At 41.4% G+C, this 20,555-nt stretch overlaps 1 protein-coding gene across 1 annotated transcript in view; it reads right to left on the bottom strand.

Moving 5' to 3' along the window:
• The window catches only part of LOC116100393 (carcinoembryonic antigen-related cell adhesion molecule 3-like), a 7,889-nt gene extending 1,426 nt beyond the window's left edge, over positions 1 to 6,463 (bottom strand). Inside the window, exons 1-3 of the mRNA XM_031384196.1 lie at positions 6,326 to 6,463; positions 4,936 to 5,295; positions 2,973 to 3,332 (exon numbers count right to left, since the gene is read on the bottom strand). Of these exons, the coding sequence (XP_031240056.1) occupies positions 2,973 to 3,332; positions 4,936 to 5,295; positions 6,326 to 6,419 (814 nt within the window). The 5' untranslated portion in view covers positions 6,420 to 6,463. The remainder of the gene's footprint in view (positions 1 to 2,972; positions 3,333 to 4,935; positions 5,296 to 6,325) is intronic.
• Between the last annotated feature and the right edge of the window lie 14,092 nt (positions 6,464 to 20,555).

Genomic DNA, 20,555 nt, shown 5'->3' with positions numbered 1-20,555 from the left:
TGTTTGTCAAAGCCGAATCCCGTGCCCACCTGGCCAGAATCCCTTGTCCTGCGGAACAGGGACCCCGCAAGAAATCCGGGTCCATGGCAAAATATCATGGTTGAGCCTATTTAGAAGAATTCTGGCCAGGTGGTGGTGGTGGCAGTGCACGCCTTTAATCCCAGCACTTGGAAGGCAGAGGCAGGCGGATTTCTGAGTTCGAGGCCAGCCTGGTCTACAGAGTGAGTTCCAAGACAGCCAGGGCTACACAGAGAAACCCTGTCTCGAAAAAACAAAAAAAAAAAAAAAGAGAAGAATTCTGTCCTGGCCTCCATGAACAGTGAGGCACAGAGGGACAGAGCCAACCAGAGTGAGAGGTGCTTTCTTTCTTCCTCTTCCTAAAACCCAGGAGTCACAAAGCAAGTTGCATCAAATGCTTCCAGAATATACAGTCTAATGGAACTAATCATGTCTGGAGCTTTAGATTGTGTCACTGGATCACAAGAGTCACCTTGAGTCAGTGTGACAATATGAGATGTGGGTACATATGATAAAACCATTAGACAGCACTGATTGTGTCACCTCTTTCTTGGGAAGTCACAGGAAGATGGTGAGCCATGCTGTGAGGGAGATGACATCAAATGTGAAAAGGAGGAAACAAGCAAGAGTTTGGTGCTGGCAGCCTTGTCCTTCTACCTTTAGCTTCTGTGAAGTCAATATAGAGTTGCAAGGTATGTTTCTTTCTGTCTCTTGGCTTACTCCACATACCAACAACACAGATGCAAAGATACATGGACAGAAACACAAGGGGGACTCCTTGACACTGTGTGCGTGTGTGTGTGTGTGTGTGTTTTATGAGGTTTGGGAATATAATGAAGCCTAAGAGGAACAGTTGTTTTTTTCTTCTTTCTATATAAGGAACCAGGAAATGCAGCAATTGAGGTGGGAATGTAAGGAGATTTGTGACCTGGGCAGTGCAGGAACATACCTTCCTGAAGGAAGGGACAGGGGATGAGTGGCAGGAAAGGAGTAACAATAGTAGATATGTGAATGACAGCAACAATGGCAGTTAAAATGACTTCCAAGACTCCAAGGAGCAAGACATAAATGACTACATGAGGAATGTCATTTAGAGAACTGCCGTACAGCAGCATCCCTACGATACTCATGTACTTGTCTTTCTCTCTAGGATGCTTATGTACTTCTCTTCCCACATGGATTAGAAATATTTCATAGAAATGGAGCATAGCATCCAGGATGAGTAGGGAGTGGGTACTGTCAGACATACTAGAACTCTACCTATAATTTTTAATCTCTGAAAGGATTCTAAGATATCCATTCATAAACACATCCACCTACCCCCACCATACATTTATAAGCCAATCTACCACCACCCATTTGCTGATTCACTAATAATTCCTTTCTTCCTTCATCATAAAATTATTGTGTGAGTTGCACACTAGACCCTATGGCTTGCAGGATCTTGATGGAGGGATAAGGCAAAACCTTCTCCCTATGCTTCGAGAGGAGTGAAACCACCACACTAGTAAATCTATGATCTAGAGCTCAGAGCATTGTAGTAGGAGATTAAGGCTTCAGCCTAAAACTCCAGAGTTAGGGTAGTCAGAATTCAATTAAGGCTTTATTACAAAGTCAATACTGACTGTCAATTTGTTGCTTTTACTAGCTGGACCAGACTCTCTTTGTGAGACACTGATGCCTAAGGTGAAAATTTCTGAACACAAAGCACTCCTCTGGCCTACAAATTCTTGATAAGGCCTCTTAGGGTAGAGAAGTTGGGACTGTGGCTATACATAGTCATTTTGTGATTCTCATCTGCCACTCATAGGCTTAGTAACCTTCATTCAACCAGTGTATTTGTTGTCTCTCAGATTCCCTACAACAGTACACATGGTAGCTGTACTGGCTGGTTTTGTGTGTCAACTTGACACAGGCTGGAGTTATCACAGAGAGGGGAGTTTCAGTTGGAGAAGTGCCTCCATGAGACCCAGCTGTGGGGCATTTTCTCAATTGGTGATCAAGGGGGTAGGACCCCTTGTGGGTGGTGCAATCCCTGGGCTGGAAGTCTTGGGTTCTATAAGAGAGCAGGCTGAGCAAGCCAGGAGAAGCAAGCCAACAAGGAACATCTCTCCATGGCCTCTGCATCAGCTCCTGCTTCCTGACCTGCTTGAGTTCCAGTCCTGACTTCCTCTGGCGACCAACAGCAGTGTGGAAGTGTAAGCTCAATAAACCCTTTCCTCCCCGACTTGCTTCTTGGTCATGATGTTTGTGCAGGAATACAAACCCTGACTAAGACAGTAGCTGATCATTTCACTGTCTATAAGAGAAACTCAAATATTATTAATGTCCTAAACTTGAGACTGAAGAGCTGTTAAAATCAGGGATGTATGTTATTATTTGCATAAAGAAGAGACTTCCCTAGGGTGTACTCCTAAGGACAAGCAGTTGACAAGAGGACCTATATTTCTTTGGGGATCCAAACTTTCCTTTGAAGTCTCAAGACTATCAGGACAGTCAGTATGTGGCATGGCCACCCGTCCAGGAGTTCTGTCCATGTTGAACCTCATGAAAAGAAGATGCTCAAAAGACCTAGCCTAATCATGATTGTCATGATAGATAATGGGTTGTTCCACATGCTCCAAGATTTGGATGCAGAATGACACAGTGATTCCAGTCAGCTTTAACAGGTAGTCAAATTTAAACTTTTTACAAGCCATGTTAATGGTAAGGGCCCAGAGTCTGAGCTGAGAATGACATCATTGGACTGAGTTACCATACTGCAGGTTCCAGTCAGGTCAAGGATTCTGATGTATTTCAGTTTGCTCCCATGATGTGTGTCTTTTACTAAATGCCCAAACCCAAGTAATGGTACACAGTCCAGAGAGGAGAAGTTACAGAATAAACCTCATTGTCTTAGATATACAGAGAAGAATAAATCACACCATCACCAGGAGTCACAAAGAATCACTTACTCTTTACTTGGAGGTCAATAATAGCCCATTCCGATAGCAGATCCATAGATAGGGTTCGTAGGGTGTAAAGCCCTGCGTCTTTCTTTTTGACATTCAAGAGAAGCAAGGATCCATCATTGCGAATGATCACTTTTTCATTGTACGCATACCCCCGCATGGTTGAATTGGTGAGGAATGAATGGCTTGCTACCTTTAAGTGGTCAAGTGGAAGTACTCCTTTGTGCCAGGCAAAGCCTTGAAGCTTCTGTGGCAGGTTATTAACCCACAGAAGAATATTGTTGTTTTCTTCAACCATAAGTGGCACCAACCGAATTTTGAGTTGAGAAGGTGTAAGATGCGTCTTGTAGCCTAAAAGTGGGCCTAGATGAAAAAAAAAGAAATAGGAAAAAAAAAACCCTCAAAAGTAGTTCATCTGCATTTGGTGGGAAGAAAAATCTCTGAGTCCTGAGCAGGTGTGGGTGAGGGTGTGTTTATCCCACTTGGTGGGGGTCAGCACACAAATTCCATGCCCTGGGTGCCCATGACTTCTCTATGAGACTCTCCCCTCATCTGTCTGCATAACTTACCTTTCACTGCCTTCAGATCTTTCCTCAGACCCACAGCGTGTGGAGGAAGGTGCTTCCACAATCATGTTTCTTGACAGAAACTGGTTCTACACACTGACATATTTTACTTTGGACCTTCTAGGGTGCATTCTCGATGCCCTTGCTCATGTCTCTGGTGCCATAAAGTAGAAGACTTTGTGGCCTGGGATCAGTGTGATAATCTTGGAAGATCCAATGCCCAGAAAAGTCTCAATGCATAAATGAATGAATGGATAGATGGATGTATGCTCCAAGTCAGTGTATGTCCATGCGTTAATTTACCAGATTCTCAGGTTCTATGATAATTAAAGTTTTCATACCACAATTTTGTTTATTTTTATTGACTCTTTGCATTGGGGAAGGGAACATGCACTCAATCACGTATCAGTGTATAGGTGAGTGGGTGCATGCCACAATATCTATGCGTAGGTCAGAGGACAGCTTGTGTGAATGAGTTCTCTCCTTCTACCATGTGGGATAAAAAGATTGAACTCAGGCCATCAGAGATGACAGCAAGTGCCCATATCCACTAAATCATATCACAGTTTGATTTTCATTTGAAAAGTCATCTTGTCATTGGTGGGGACATTAGTCCACAGAGTAAACTTGCCAAGGTAATTAATGAACCTGGTAAATGAACAATGCAACTTTTCTCTCCCCATCTTACCATTTCCTGTTCACTAGAGCTTCCAGGGCCTGAGCTGATGTCTACCTTGCTGTGTCTTCTCATCTCATCTTGCAAACAGAAACCCTGAGTCTCCTCTGAAGCCCTTATGCTCTCCAGGAGACTCCAGATAATCACTCAGCTAACCTCCTTCCACACAGGGATAGGGAATGGTGTAGGTACCTGTAGCAGGATTTCCTGCCACTGTATGTATATTTGCATTGGGACTAAGGAGGCAGCTCCACAGCCTCTAATGTCTGTTCTGTTCTCACTCCTTTGAGAACACCTTTGCCTTCAGCAGTGCCCCTGAGCCTTGTTGCTCTGAAATCAGCTCTGCCATCCTCCCTCAGTCTGAGCTGAGTATGGGACAGAGGTCTGTATCCAGGGTCACTGAAAATCCCATAGTTTCCTCATCTCTATCTCAATTCAGGTGCAGGTTCATGGTGAGAGGTCTAAGGGTCTGAGTTGACGCTGACATCCTTGTCTGAGTCACTCAGCACAAGTCCTCATCTCTGCAGTTGCAGTCAAGTGAGGGATTCTGGTCTATGAAAGTTTGTCTCCAAAATGCTTGTCCTGCACTAGATCCTTAAACAACAATAGGGAGACACAATGTAGACAGGAGGTAGATGCAGTTCAGGCCTGAAACTTTTCTGAATGTACAATGGACTTAACAGCACCCAACAACAGAGTGCACACACATAAAAAAATGACTTACTGTGTACAAAGAATTCAGTATGTATTATTTCAGGTCTTGAGGTTGAGTCAAGTGTTCGTAGAGTGTAGTATCCTGAGTCTTTTCTGGTGACACTTTTGATCAGCAGAGATCCATTGTTGAGTACTGTCTCTCTACCACTGTGTGCAAGTCCTACCACAGTAAAATTGGTTGCTATCACATGACTTGCAATTTCACAACACTTGAATGGTGCAGGTCCTGTGTACCAGGAAAAGGCTTTAACATTCTTCGGCAGGTTATGCACAAACAGAAGAACATTTTCCCCTTCAACAGCAATGGGAGGCATTGATTTTATGGTGAGCTTGGAAGTGGTGGGAAGCAGCCAGCAGGTTAAAAGGGAGACTAGAAGGGAAGAGAGAAATTTCATGGACGTTGGGACCTCTGTATTTGATGGAAAGATGAGATCTATGTCCTGTGTCAACAGCTCAGGACACACCCTAGGTTGGTAGGTGAGAGTAGCACCTGTGTACTTGGAAAGGGTGAACAACATAAGCTCCACTGCTCCATCAGTGCCCCTGAAACTATTCTGTTCTGTGTATGGAACTCTCTCCTTGGGTATCTTAAGGTCTCCCCACACTGCCCTCAGCTTCCTGCCTGTATTCAGAGTACTTGGCCTGAGATGATGTCTCCTGTTACCTCTTACTCTAGAAATCTTCATTTTCTTTTTTTCCCTATGGTCTCTCTTTGGTCTGAGTTCTCTGATTCTACTTCTAGATGGTCTATCTGGTTTAACTTATAGTCCATTAGTCTAGGGATTTATTCAAAGCAAGAAGAGCCTGACATCTTTGGAAGACCTAGAACTAATCAAGGCTTGGATTCTTTGGATGAGTGGGAGAATGTATGTGTCAAGGATATGTCTATCCAGGAGTACATTTGTACAATGCTAAAATATGAAACTAATGATAATTATAGTACAGGAGTTTGGTATAGTTTGTATGTGTGCTGAGGTGAATGCTTGTATATATGTGCACTTGTGTGGATTTGTGTATAGGTGAATGTATACACAGCATATACATGCAAATCAGACCCCTTGTATGTGTTGAGAATTGAATTAATGTCTTAGGATTGGCAACCAGCAGCACGACTATTAAGTCATGTCAATGACTCTTCCTAGTTTGTTTTTTAATTGGACAGTCACCCTCCCATGACAACAGTCCTCATTATATAGTTGTCCATGTGATTGACTTGGAATAGAAAACAATGGTGCTATTTCTCTATTATACTATCTTGTGTCACTTCCTGCTGTGGAGTGCCTGCCCCTGCCTCTGTCGAAAACCACGAGTCTCTCCCCAGGTTCTTGTCTTCTTCAGGGACTTAATCAAGGCTCTCAACTCCCCTTCTCCCACTCAGTGCCAAAGAATGGCAGCCTCACCTGTGAGCAGGAGCCCCTGCCAGGAGGTCAAGTCTTTACAGGAAAGTGAAACAGAGTCCATCATGACCTCTGCCACCTGCCACCTGCTCTGCATACCATCGGTGAAAAGCTTCAGCTCCGATGTTGTTTCCACACTCTGCTCTCTTGTCAGTTCTACTGTCCTTCCCTTTTATCTGAGTCTCCTCCCAGGTAGGAGCTCCTCCTAGAGTGATATGGGCTGGGGACATTTCCTGTGTACAAAACACATCAGTTCATTTTCCCCTGTCTCCTGTCCTCTGCCTTCCCCTTTCCTCTCATTGTCTCAGTCCACCAGACTGTACATTGAGCAATAAAGCTGATAATCTCTTCAGGCCCTTAAATTGCCTTATATGGACATATGATGCTGTGTGATTTGATTTTAAACCATGTAGGATAAAAATGAATATGCTTTACACTCAGCCAAGAAAACTGATTGTTCTAACTTTCTGCTGCTATGACAAACAACCTGATCAAATGTAGCTTAACAGGGCAATGAATTTTCAGGCCAGTCACAGAGGTCAAATCCCTCATTGAAGAAAATCAAAGTACATATAAAAGACAAGAATCTGAAGTGAGAAGCTGGAGGTGGAGAGCTATTTAATTGTTCATTCACTGCTACTCTCTCTCTCTTTTTAAGTCCTTCTCTGTGTGTCTCTGTCTCTGTTTCTGTCTGTCTCTGTGTCTTTCTGTCCCTCTTAGTCTCTCTCTGTCACTATCTCTGTCTCTCCATCTCTCTCTCTTAGAGATACATGTTTCACTATCTTACTGAGACAATCCAGAACTACCTGCATAGGGATAGCATCACTCACAGTGGCCTCTGCTGTCCTGCTTCAATTAAGACACTCAAGAAAGTCCTCCACAGAGTTTTTAAAAAATGATCTATAAAAGACACTGACTCAACTGAGTCTCTTCTAGCCCCACTCTTATGATTTTAGGATGTATATATTTGACAGTAAATGCTAACTAAACTGGGAACTCCCTGCTATCCAAGGAAGTGCCCATCACTGTTGGTTGTGACCATCACATGTGCTCCTGTCCACAGTCTCAGACAGCTATACCTTCAGAGACAAGACTCAGTTTAGAAGCAGCCCGGCCTGATGATTGCTTTCCCACTTCCTTGATTCTCAAGAACAGAACTCTGGTGTCAATCAGTGACCTTTTCATTCATGAGAAAGTTAGTGAAATTAGTAACATGATCTATTCTGACTCAGAACAGGTTTACCTGGCACCTTCTCATGTAATGTTTCTTTGACTGACTAAGATATTCTGTAGCTCCCCACATCAGACTGAACCTGGAAAAATCAGACAGACAACAGAGAAGACAACTGAGGGCTACATCAGGAGGCTCAGGAGAAGACTGAGACTTGATTGCACCCACACAAACTAGAAAATATTTTCTTCATTTTACCAGAAAACCAAAAGACTCTACCCCAAAGCTTAGTGAAAATTCACTCAGCAGAGGATGGAATTTGTAACATACAATCCTATTGATGCTGGTGGTAGTGCTCTGGAGGAGATACGCATGAGGTCCCTTTTGTTAATAATGATATACAGGTAAATATGTTTTCACGAGGATCCTGGAGATCACTGTCCATAAGCCCATTAGAATTATACAGATGGGTAGGAATAGGCAGAGGTTTGTTCCTGGGTAGAAAAAAGTCTAAGATGTTATTAATAATACATTAGGGCCCATCATGAAAACAAGAAAAAAGCTACTTCTAAAGGCACTTATGATATCAAAAGAGGACAAGAGAAGAGCCTGTTCAAGAGCAAGCCACAGCGTCTCTCTGGGCTAGGATACAACCTCATAAGGATCCCAATTAGAGGTCACAGTGTAGCTTAGTAGGAATGTACTTGGATACCATACACATGGCCCCAGTAGCACACACACAAAAGACTGAACTTTACTCTCACGTGCTTACTAAGACTGAGTCTGAGATAGCCATATTCCTCCATAGCCGGGCATAACCTGGTTCTATTGTATACAGGAATTGACCCTCAACCCCATTACTGACACAACCCTGGGATGGAAAGTGTTGGCTTGGGATAACAAAGGTTGTCAACTTCAACCTAGGTGTCCATGTGGGTGCTTTGGTTCATGAACCCAAGAGGAACATGATGTTCATGGTCTACTATTGTGTTTAGGTGGTTAAAATCATGAAGGAATCCAATTTATCCTCAGCTAACATTTGGATTGGTTCTGCCATTTCTGCTGGCACTCACTGGGTTCCATTTTCAGCCCTGATAAAGTCCTAAGTCATTAATTGTGAAACTAGTTGAGCTTCCTTCTGACCATGTGAGAGGCTCTGATTATTTGACTACCATATGCAGAATGCACAATGAGACTCAGGCTCACAAGTTAGTGTTCTCTCCATGAGGTAGAGTTTGAAGGCAGGACAGAAAGAAGATAGCTCTCTGTGGGATCTCTGATCCTTGCAAAGTACTCTTCCATCCAGTGTTGCCTCTATTAACTCCACCCCCAAAAAATGCCCTTAGAAAACTAGACAGTGGTGACTCAGGCAGGTGCAGGAGGACCTGAGATTGTCCCCCTGAGTTGGGTGGGAGAAACAGTCCATATCACATGTAAACTGAGCCTCAGTGCTTAATGCTATAGACCTTGGAGGTGAAGGCAAATCTCCAATGACACATGATTTCATTTGTAATAGGTAGAATGGAGAGTTCTGGAGTTCTGCAGAATTTTTCCAGAGTCAGGAGTCCTTTTTGTATATCAGTTTCCCAGATAGAAGACACATAGTTAGTGACTGTTGAAATCTCTGTAGTGTTACTTTTAATATGAAGAAGACATAAGCCTGCCTGGAGGCAGAGAATTCTGTGTCCTTCCAGCTGCACTGATCTCCAGTCTATAGCCTAGGTCATTAACTTCAAGAGTATAGTGTTAAAAGCTCTCTTACAGGTGGGACTGAAAAAAACCTCCCTTTAAGCTTCCCAAGTATCACTCATACCTGTCCTCATGACTTAACTTGTGTACAAAAATCCCACCTGAGACTTGAATTCATGTAACTATGCAGGATGGGTTATAACAAACATGAGGTGTTTAAAATCAGTGAGTTTCTGAGCAGAGAGAGCCCTGTGTTAGATGAAAGATATACTGAGAGGCACAAAGCAAAGACAAGTCATTTATGTTGCAGAAGTGACAGTGGCACACAAGAAAACAAATAGTTAATGGTCTAGTATATGGAATGGTGCAGAAAATCTCTAGAGTCATGTGCCTTAGTTCTGGAGCCAAACCTAACTGTCCATTTGGTTTTGCTTCCTGAACAAGATATCCTCTCAAGCTACGGATGATCAAGATTAACTTCAGCTTTTCCATGCTCTGGAGACAGCTGAGAATAGCTCCAGGTAGAGACAGTAGATCTGTGACTACAGACTGATTACTCATGCTCACATCTGCGCTGAAATGTCTGCGTGAGCCTGAACAGAGCAAGCCTTGTGTTAGACTCAGGATTTATTGGGAATGACACAGTAAAGTCTTCTCTACATGTCAGGAGGAGTGACAGTGGCACACCAGATAACACATGATTTCATTTGTAATGGGTAGAATGGAGAGTTCTGGAGTTCTGCAGAATTTTTCCAGAGTCAGGAGTCCTTTTTGTATATCAGTTTCCCAGATAGAAGACACATAGTTAGTGACTGTTGAAATCTCTGTAGTGTTACTTTTAATATGAAGAAGACATAAGCTTGGATCAGGACAGCCATCTAGATGAGCAGCATCTGTTACTAACTGCCTGAAGGAGAGACTGCATTTGACTTAATCACTGAAGACAGTATGGTATCAGGGGGATGTATTTCTTCTTTTCCTCTTTTGGGAATCTTGACTATTTTGTGAAGTCTCATAAGCCATCAGAACAATTGGCCCATGACATGGGCACCTGGGCTGCTGTGCTCTTTTAGCTGAGACTCAGAGGAATATGCCCTGGTGATCTATCTTGAGGCTCTTATGGCAGTACATTGGCTGGCTCCATTAGCTAGGGAGTTCAGACAGCTAATAAATCAGTCTATTTAGTTAGCTCTAACAGGTCATGTTCCACCCCGCCTACATTCTTCCAGAGTAACTTGAACTCAGAAGTCTAGGATACTGACCAGGAGGCAGGACATCCTAGTGGTCTCCCTTCTTATAAGACTTTGTTTTTCCTGCAGGCAGACCATACTAGAAACCCAAAGAACCATCTTGGTCCATATTTATGGTTAGGGACATAAAACCTAGGTTTATTCTAATTTTTTTGTCTGAAATGTATCACTACACCTCGTCCTCTCAGCAGGATAATTCAAAAAAGCATTCTGATATTACAATTTTCCTACACTGAGTATGCCCTAACTAAACACTCAAACCTAGTGTGGACATAAAAAAAAATGACAGATAGTAAGCAAATTCAAATATCGTTCCCTTCTTTTACTAAGTAGAAACACTGCATGTAACACCCAGAGATCAAAAACTGCCATGAACAGTTGACATGGTGAAATGCATATGTTTCTTTAGTTTCTACCTCAGAATCCATATTTGTATGGTAAAAATGTCTGTTTTCATCAGTGTGCCATTCTGAAACATTAGGAACCTTTTGGTGTACATTTTTTTCTCTGACACTGTATGCAGGCACCAGAACATTAATTGGTAGCTATTACAAAATGTGCATGTTGATCTCTGTCAACTGCACTTTACCCTTTTTATCAGTAAAAGTCTTCAATATTCTTTACCACATTAAGTACAAATTGTATATGTTCTTCTTCAGTTGCACTGAGAAACAATGATCCAAAATACTTTGAGTAATACAGGGAGAGGACCATTGAAAGTCAGGCTAGGAGCAGGAAAAATGACTTAGTGGTTGAGATCCCTGGCTACTCTTTCAAAGGACATGGGTTCCCAGCATATATATGGCATGTCACCACTGTCTGGAACTACACTCCTAGGAGATCTGGATACTATTCTAAGCTGTGCTGGCACTACATATCATTAACACAAAAGAACACATGCAAGCATAGCCGATAAGTGTACATAAGCCGTTAAGCATTTCATTTAAAAAATAAAATGAAAGTGAACCTAGAATAAAGAGATTGGAATCATGAAGACCTATGCATGTTGTCACTGAGTAGGGCCCTAGATCCTATGCTACTGTGTTCATTTCTCTGCCTCCATCTGTGCATCTGGGTGCATCTACACACCTGGACAAAGGCCAAAGGTGTGTCATGACCTCTTTTCAATCAATGATTCTGAATATGTCCTTTACTTTGTATTGAAATATGTTCTCAAGTTTCTGAATAGACTACCCATGATTACAATTCAGATATCTGCTCACTCACAAATTCTCACTCAAGATTCTGAGGCACATTTATGGGGTACAGGGGTGCCTACCCTAACTCTTTCTCTAGAATCCCTGCCTCATCTATTTTTTATTAGATTTTTTCTTTATTTACATTTAAAATGTTATCCCCATTCCTGGTTTCCCCTCCAAAAGCCCCCTATATAACCCCTTTCCTCTTGCTCACCAACCCACCCACTCCTGCTTCCCTGTCCTGTCATTCTCTTACAATGGGGCATTGAGACTTCACAGGACCCAGGATTTCTTCTCCCATTGATGTTATTAGATTTATATTATTCTATTGTGTGTGTGGTTCGGTACAATGTGAATTCAAGAGCCCTCTGAGGACAGGGGACTATGTGAAATTTTCTGGAGCTGGAAATAGTTGAGGTTGTGAATTCTTCTAAGGTGTTTCCTGGAAACTGAACTCAGGAATTCTGGGAGAACCACAAGTACTCATAACCACTGAACCATCTCTCCAGCCCTTCTGTCTCATTTCTGTACTCTTACATTTGTGGTTGCAGTCAGCCCTTGACTTTACCTTGTAGATGACAATATTCTTTATAATCCATTGTAATTAGAGGTTTTGGAAGACAGAAATTTGCCCACCATTCTGGGAAGATCTAGTGCTTGGGAAACTCTCAGATATGTGGGTGAATGAATGAGTGAATGAACGAATGAATGAGTATACCAATTCACTGCCTTTAGAGGCAGATCAGGGTATAGCTTAGTTGGAGTTTGCTTGGCTGCCAAACACAAGGCCCTGACAATACACACACACACAGATGGAACTATACTCTGATGTGCTCACTAAGACTGATTCTGAGATGCTCCTATTCCTCCATCACTGGGAGTAACCTGGTTCTACCACAAACTCTAATGGCCCCTCAGCCTCATTCCTGTTGCAATGCAGAAAAAGAAATGTTTGGCTTGAGATATAAAAGGCTGCCAATTTCAACCTACCTGTGGCTGTGAGAGCCTTGGACCATGAACCTGAGACTTATTCATAGTCTATGAACTAGGAGTTCATGATCTACTCTTTGCATGTACATAGTTGCACTCATGAAGATAACAAATTTACTCTCAGCTAACATTCAGTTTGGTTCTGTCATTTCTCTTGGCTTTCACTGGATTCCAGGTTCAATACTCATAAAATCCTAAGCCATTCATTGTGACATTGGGTAAATTGAGAGTGATGCTCACACAGTCTTTAAGATACAAACAGCTTGTATACATGAGAATCTTTGGTGATTTGACCACGATAAAGAGTTTGTATATTAAATTTTAGACTCACAAGTTTATGTTACCCTCTGTTGAAATTGTCACTTGCTGTGAAGAACTTGAGTAACAGAGTTATGTAGCTAACAGGGGATGATGGCCTTCTGGGGGACCTCTGATACTTGTAAAGGCCTATGTCATTCAGGATTGGTCTCTCTCACCTCCACACCCAATACATTCTCTTCAGAAAATAGAGAGAATGTGACTCAGGCAGATGAACGAGGAACTCATTTCCTGGAGATGATGGGCCTCTTGTGGTGGGTGAGACAATAAGTCTTTGTCACATGTGAGCTGAACTGCAGAGATGGATTGTACAGGCATGGATGTTGAAGTTGGTGTTCCAATGTCTCTTGATTCCTGTGGCACCACAATTCTGTGTGCCTCTAGCTTCACGGATCATCATTAATTAACCTAAACCAGTGCCCTGCAAAGTTTTACTGTTCAGAGCTGTCTTACAGAATAAAACTTCCCATTAAGCTTCCTGAACAGCATCTATAGACTGTGTACAGAATTTGATGTGTGAACAGAATTCTCACACAGCAGATCTGGCGCATGACTGGAATTAAGCCAATTATACAAGTTGGACCATAACATGGGCCAATCTTTCCAGGTGTTTGATGGTGACTGACATGAGCCACAGGGCCACAAATGCAAAGGATGAAGCTCAGGAACTAAGTCTCACAATGAAATAGGAGAATGAAGGGTAAGGGCTGTATGTCAGCTTAACACAGAACCACTATTTTTACCATTGTCCTATAATACTTTTTCTCAAACAAGTAAGCACCATGAGAGATATTTTCTAATTCTTCATATTTTTGGATTCCAATCAATTAGAATATGTTGGTAATATTAATTCTCATATTAAGATATTAAGAAATAGTAATTGTTATTTCCTGTTATTTTTGTTGTTAGAGGTGGAATTAGGTTTGTATGGGTTTGTTGAAAGATTACTTATTTTTAAAGTGTAGTTTTGCTCCTTATGTTGGTGTTTTCCATCTATTATCCTTTTTTTTTGCATTCTGAACAAGATGATCCCTTAAGATGTGGATGATCAAGATTAACATCAGCTCCTCCCTTCTCCACAGACAGCTGAGAAGGCCTCTAGGGTAGAGACAGTAGATATGTGACTGCAGAGAGATGACTCATGCGTCAATTCTGCTTCCCATGGTCTGTGTGAGACAAAGCAGAGAGAGACCCTGTATCAGACTAAGAACTTATTAGAAGGGACACAACAAAGCCTTATCCTTTACATTCCAGAAGTGACAGTGGCACACTAGATAACACATGACTTCATCTGTAGTATGTAGGAAGACCTGGAATTTTGCAGAAATTTGCAAAGACGGGAGTTCTTTCTGTATATCACTTTCTGAGATATTCATGGTTAGTGAATTTTACAATGTCTATAGGTTATAATCTGTCTCGATCAGCAGCATTTGCTTTTATGCACTAGCATTAATCTCTGAAGACACTGAGATGCCAAGAGAATCTACATCCTCTGTTCCTCCCCTTGGGAGTCTTGCCTATTCTACGAAGTGTCATAAGGAGTGTCATCAAAGGAGTTGCCTGATGAACTGGGCACTTGTGAAGCTGTGCTATCCAAGCAGAGTCAGAGGAGATGTCCAGTGAGTGACATAGACTAACTCTGTTTCTCACAGCAGTGCACAGGCTCCTATCATGAGCTAGGAGACTCAGAATGGTAATAAAAACATCTGCTCTGTTAGGTCGAAGAGGTCATGTCCTAAGCCTGCCCTGAGTCTCCCAAAGTGAATTGAAGTCAAATTGAACACTGACCCAGAGCCTGAACTTCCTAGTGTTCTCTCTTCTAATAAGACTTGATAGTTCCCTTAGAGTGACCATACCTGAAGCACAAATACGTTTCTTAGGGCTAGATTTATGATCAGAACCAAAGACTCTAGGGTTATTCTCCTTGTTTCACTGAGTAAAGTTGCCACATATCCTATTCAAGGCAGGATGAATTCAGAAGAAAACGTTCTGGTATAGCAGTTTGCCTGCACTGGGTGTGTCCTATACTAAATACTCAAGCCAAATGTGGGCATAACAAAATCTAATAGTGAGTATGCAAGTCCAGACATAATGATCTAGGTTTACAAATTAGAAACACTGCACTGGTCACACAAAAGTTAAAAAAAAAAACCCAAAACATGGATGGTTTACATGGTAAGGCACATGGATTTCTTTGATTTCAAACTCAGCATATCAGATTTGCATTGAAAAATATAAATATCTGCTTTCATCATGGTGGCATTCTGAAACTTTAGGGAACCCATTGTTGCATGTTGTCTCTCTGGCACTGTGTGCAGGCCCCAACTCATTGATTGGTGCCTATTGCAAACTGCACATTCAATCCTCTCTGCCATAGTTACCCTTTTGTATCATCAAAAGTTTTCAATATTTTTTTGGCATATTAAGAACAACGTGAACATCTTCCCCTTCAGCTTCATCGAGCAACAGTGATCCAATAGTAAATTCAGCAGTATGGGGAGAGGACCACTGAAAGTCAGGCTAGGACCTGGAGAGATGACTTAGTGGTTGAGAGCACTGACTATTCTTTCAAGGTCGAATGGTTCCCAACACATACCTGTCACCACTGCCTATTATTACAGTTCTCGGAATTCTGGACCCTCTTCTGGGCTCTGCTGGCACTATACACAGTTAACACAAAAGAACACATGCAGGCATAATACCCACAGTATGAATGATTCTTTCTTAAACATTTCTTTTAAAAATGAGTTAAACGGAAAGCTAGAATAAAGAGAGTGAGATCTTGAGAAGGAGAGTAGGGTTCATTTCTCTGTCTTTGTGTGTGTGTGTCTAGGGGTGTCTATAGAACTTGATGGACAAAATTTACATATATGGCCTGTTTTCAATCAGTGAACCTCAATATGTCCTTCACTCTGTATTGAAATCTGTTCTCAGGTTTCTGAATAGACTATACCTGATTGCAATTTAGAACTCTGCTCACACTCAAGAGCATTTGTGGGAAATGGTTATACCCACCTGAAATCTCCCTCTTGAATCCCTGCATCATCTTTTAATAATTTCACTTTATAAGATATTTTATTATTTGTATGTGTGTGCTTCCCTATGTGAGTGCAAGTGCCCACTAAGGACAGGGGACTGTGTGGCATCCACTGGAACTAGAGACAGTTAAGGTTCTGCTGTCTCCTAAGAATGTTGCTGGGAACTGAATTCATGTCATCTGAGAGAACCACAAGTTCTCTTAAGCGTGGGCCATCTTCCCAGACTTTCTTTCATGTTTCAATGCTCTGTGGCCTTGTGGTTCCAGTACATCCTTTCCTTTACCTTCCAGAAACCAATATGCACTAAAATGCATTGAAACTAGAGCTCTGTGAAGACAGGAATCTGCCTGAGTTTCTTTTTTAAAATATAAATTACGTTATTTATTTACATTCCACTCATTGCCCTCCTCAGTCCTCCCTCCCACAGTTCTTCATCCAATCAGTCCTCCTCATTGCCTCCAACAGGGTGTTCTCTCCTTCACCAGGCCTCCTTTTCCTTGTGGCCTCAAGGCCCTGAGGCAAAAAGCTCATCTTCTCTCACTGAGGCCAAAGCAAGTACACCTCTGTTACATGTGTGCCAGGGGCCTCAGACCAGCCCTTGTATGCTCCTGGTTGGTGACTTAGTCTCTGGGAGCTCCCTGGAATCTGGGTTATCTCAGACTGCATGTCTTCCTATGGAGTCACTGTCCCTTTCTGCTTCTTCAACCCTTCCACTAATTCAAACATAGGGGTCCCAGACTTCAGTGGTTAGATGTAATGGTTGGATGTAATGCTTCTATCTCAGTTAGATGCTGATAGGGCCTCTCTGAGGACAGCCATGCTAGGCTCCCGTTTGTAAGCACATTATAACTTAGCAATATCAGGCCTTCGTCTTCCCCTTGCCATGCCCAAGTAAGATCCAAAGTTGGGCTGGTCATTGGACCGCCTTTCCTTCAGTCTCTTCTACATTTTTTCCCTGCAGTTCTTTTAGACATGAATGATTTTGGGTCAGAAAATTTGACTGTGGTTTAGTAACCCTGTCTTCCACTTTAGGTTCTGTCTATCTCATGGAAGTAGACTCTTGGAAGTTCCTTTCCCAATGTTGGGCATTTTGGCTGAGGTAACCCCCAATGAGTCCTGAGAGTGTCTCTCCTCCTGGGTCTCTGGTACTCTCTAGAGGGTCCCCCTACCTCTTGCTCCCTGAGATTACTTATTTTCATTAATTCTCTTGGAACTCTTGGCTTCTCTCCCTTCTCCTCCCCTCCTAATCCTGTTTTCCTTTTTTCTCCCCCTCTGCACTCCCACCCAGGTCCCTCCTTCTCTTAGCTTGCTGTCATTAATTCCTTCCACTTTCTAAGAGTTGTTGAAACCTCCTCACTTGGGCATTTCTGTGTGCTACTATTATTACATTCTGTAGGTTGTATCTAAAGTATTCTGTGCTTTTTGGCTACTATCCACTTATCAGTGAGTACATTTTATGCATGTCCTTTTTTGTCTGTGCTACTTAACTCAGAATGATTTTTTTCTGGTTCCATCCATTGGCCTGTAAAATTCATCATGTTCTTTTTTTAGAAGTTGAATGGTATTCCATTATATAAATGAACCAGGTTTTCAATATCCACTTTTGGGTGAGGGATATCTGGATTGTTTTCAGCTTCTGGATATTACAAATAATGCTGCTATGAACATGGTGGAGCACATGTCCTTGTGGTATGGTGGGGTGTCTTTTTGGCATATATCCAAGAGTTCTATGCCAGGGTCTTCAGGTAGAACTATTTCTAATTTTCTGAGGATGTAATAGATTGGTTTTGAGAGTGGTTGTAACAGTTTGCAATCCAACCAGCAATGGAGGAGTAGTTCTCTTTCTCTACATCCTCACCAGCTTGTGCTGTCACTTGAGTTTTTGATCTTAGTCATTCTGATTGGTGTGACTTGGAATCTCAGGGTCATTTTGATTTGCATTTCTCTAAGGAGTAAGGACTTTCAACATTTCTTTAAGTGTTTCTCACACATTCAAGATACTTCTGTTGTGAATTCTCTGTTTATCTCTGTACCTCATTTTGAAAATTGGGGTATATGGCTTTTGGAGATTGACTTCTTGAGTTATTTATATATTTTGGATATTAGTCTTCGGTCAAATGTAATATTATTGAAGATTTATTCACAATCTTTCAGTAGCTGTTTTGTCCTATTGACAGTTTTCTTTGCCTTACAAAAGATTTTCAATTTTATGAGGAACCATTTGTCAGTTGTTGATCTTTCAGGCTGAGCCATTGGTGGCCTATTCAAGAAAATTTCCCCTGTGCTGTGTTAGATTCTTTTCCAATTTTCTTTTATTAGATTCAGTGTATCTGGTTTTATGTTGAGGTCCTTATTCCACATGGATGTGAGTTTTGTGCAAGGTAACAAATATGGATCTGTTTTTGTTCTCCTACATGCAGACCACCAGTGAGCCCAGCACTCTTTTTGAAGATGTTTTCTTTCTTTTTTTTTTTTTTTAGATTCTTTGTCAAAGATCAAGTGTCCATAGTTGTATGGTTTACTTCTGGGCCTTTGATTTAATTCTATTGATTGAAGGGTCTGTCTCTGTACCAATAGCATGTGTTTTTTTTTCTTCACTATTTCATTGTAGTGCAGCTGAGGTCAGGGATGATGATTTTCTTGAAAGTTCTTTTATTGCTTAGAATTGTTTTGACTATCCTGGGATTTGTTTCCCTATGTAGCTGAGAATTGCTCTTTCTATGTCTGTGAAGAATTATGTAGGAATTTTTATGGGGATTGCATTGAATCTATAGATAGCTTTGGTAAGATGGTCATGTTTACTATATTAATCCTACCTATCCATGTGCATAGAAGACCTTTCCAGTTTTGGAGATCTTTTTCATTTCTTTTTTCAGGGATTTGAAATTCTTGTCCATCAAGTCTTTCACTATCTTGGTAGGAGTTACACCGAGATACTTTATAATACTTGGGGCTATTTTGAAGAGTGTTGTTTCCCCAGTTTCTTTCTCAGACTGTTAATCAGTAATATAAAGGAAGACTATTGATTTGAGTTAATTTTATGTCCTGCCTATTTGCTGAACTTGTTTACCAGCTGGAGGAGTTCTCTTCTGGAATTTTTGGGACCACTTATGTATACTATCATATCATCAGCAAATAATGATATTATGACTTCTTCCTTACCAATTTGTATGCCCTTGTCATGCTTTTAGTTGTCTAATTGCCCCAGCTGGAGCATAGAATAGAATATTGAATAGATAGGGAGTGATTGCGTAACCTGAAATTGTCCATATTTTATTGGGATTGCTTCTAGTTTTTCTCCATTAAATTTAATGGTGGTTGTTGGTTTGATATATATTGTTTCTATAATGTTTAGGTATGTGCCTTGAATTCCTGATCTCTCTAGGACTTTTAACATGAAGGGCTGCTGCATTTTTCAGAAGGAGTTTTCAGTTAATATTGAGATGAGTATGTGGTTTTACTTGAGTTTTTATATGGTGTATTACAATGATGGATGTTCACATATTGAGCCATCTTTCTATCCCTGGGTAGAACCCTACTTGATCATGTTGAATGATGATTTTGATGTGTTCTTTGATTTGGTGTTAAAGATTTTTATTGAGTATTTTTGCATTGATATTTGTAAACAAGATTGTTTTGAAGTTCTTCTCTTCTTTGTTGGGTCTTTGTGTGGTTTAGGTATCTGAGAAATTGTGGCTTCATTGAATGGATTAGGTAGTTTTCCATCTGTTTCTATTTTGTGGAGTAGTTTGAGCAGTATTGCTATTAGCACCTCTTTGAAGGCTTGGTAGAATTCTATACTAAAACCATCTGGCCCTGGGATTTTGTTGATTGGGAGGGTTAAGATGACAATTTCTATTTCCTTAGGGGTTATGGGACTGTTCAAATAGATTACCTGATCTTAACTTAACATTATTAAATGGTATCTGTCTAAAAAATCTTCCATTTCATCTAGATTTTTCCAGTTTTGTAGAGTATAGGCAGTTATAGTAGTTTCTGATGATTTTTAAAATTTCCTCAGGTTCTGTTACATCTCCCTTTTCATTTCTGATTTTGTTAGTTTTGATACTGTCTCTGTGCCCTTTAGTTAATTTGGCTAAGGTGTCAAACTTTTTGTTGGTTTTCTCAAAGAACCAGCTCTTGGTTTTGTTGATTCTTTGTATCATTCTCTGTGTTCCTTTCTTTTTTTAATTTTATTGGTTATTTTAATTATTTACATTTTGAATGTTATCCCCCTTCTCGGTCAACACCCTGCCAGCTCCCCCCATCCCCTCTGCTTCTATGAGGATGCTACCACACTCACCCACCCGCCTGCCTCATCACCCTAGCATTCCCCTATACTGGGGCATTGAGTCTCCAGAGGACCAAGGGGCTCCCTTCCCATTGATGCCAGATAAGGCAATCTTCTACTACGTATACAGCTAGAGCCAGTGGTCCCTACATGTGAACTCATTTGTTGGTGGTTTAGTCTCTGTGAGCTTTGGTTTTCTTGGTTGATTGTGCTGTTTGTCGTGTGTGGATGCTAAGCCATTGAGCATTTTCAGTCCTTACCCTAAAGCTTCCATTGGGCTACTGGAG

This window comes from Mastomys coucha, unplaced genomic scaffold, assembly GCF_008632895.1.
Source record: "Mastomys coucha isolate ucsf_1 unplaced genomic scaffold, UCSF_Mcou_1 pScaffold21, whole genome shotgun sequence".
Classification (NCBI taxonomy): domain Eukaryota; kingdom Metazoa; phylum Chordata; class Mammalia; order Rodentia; family Muridae; genus Mastomys; species Mastomys coucha.
This window is presented reverse-complemented; position numbering and strand designations above follow the sequence as displayed.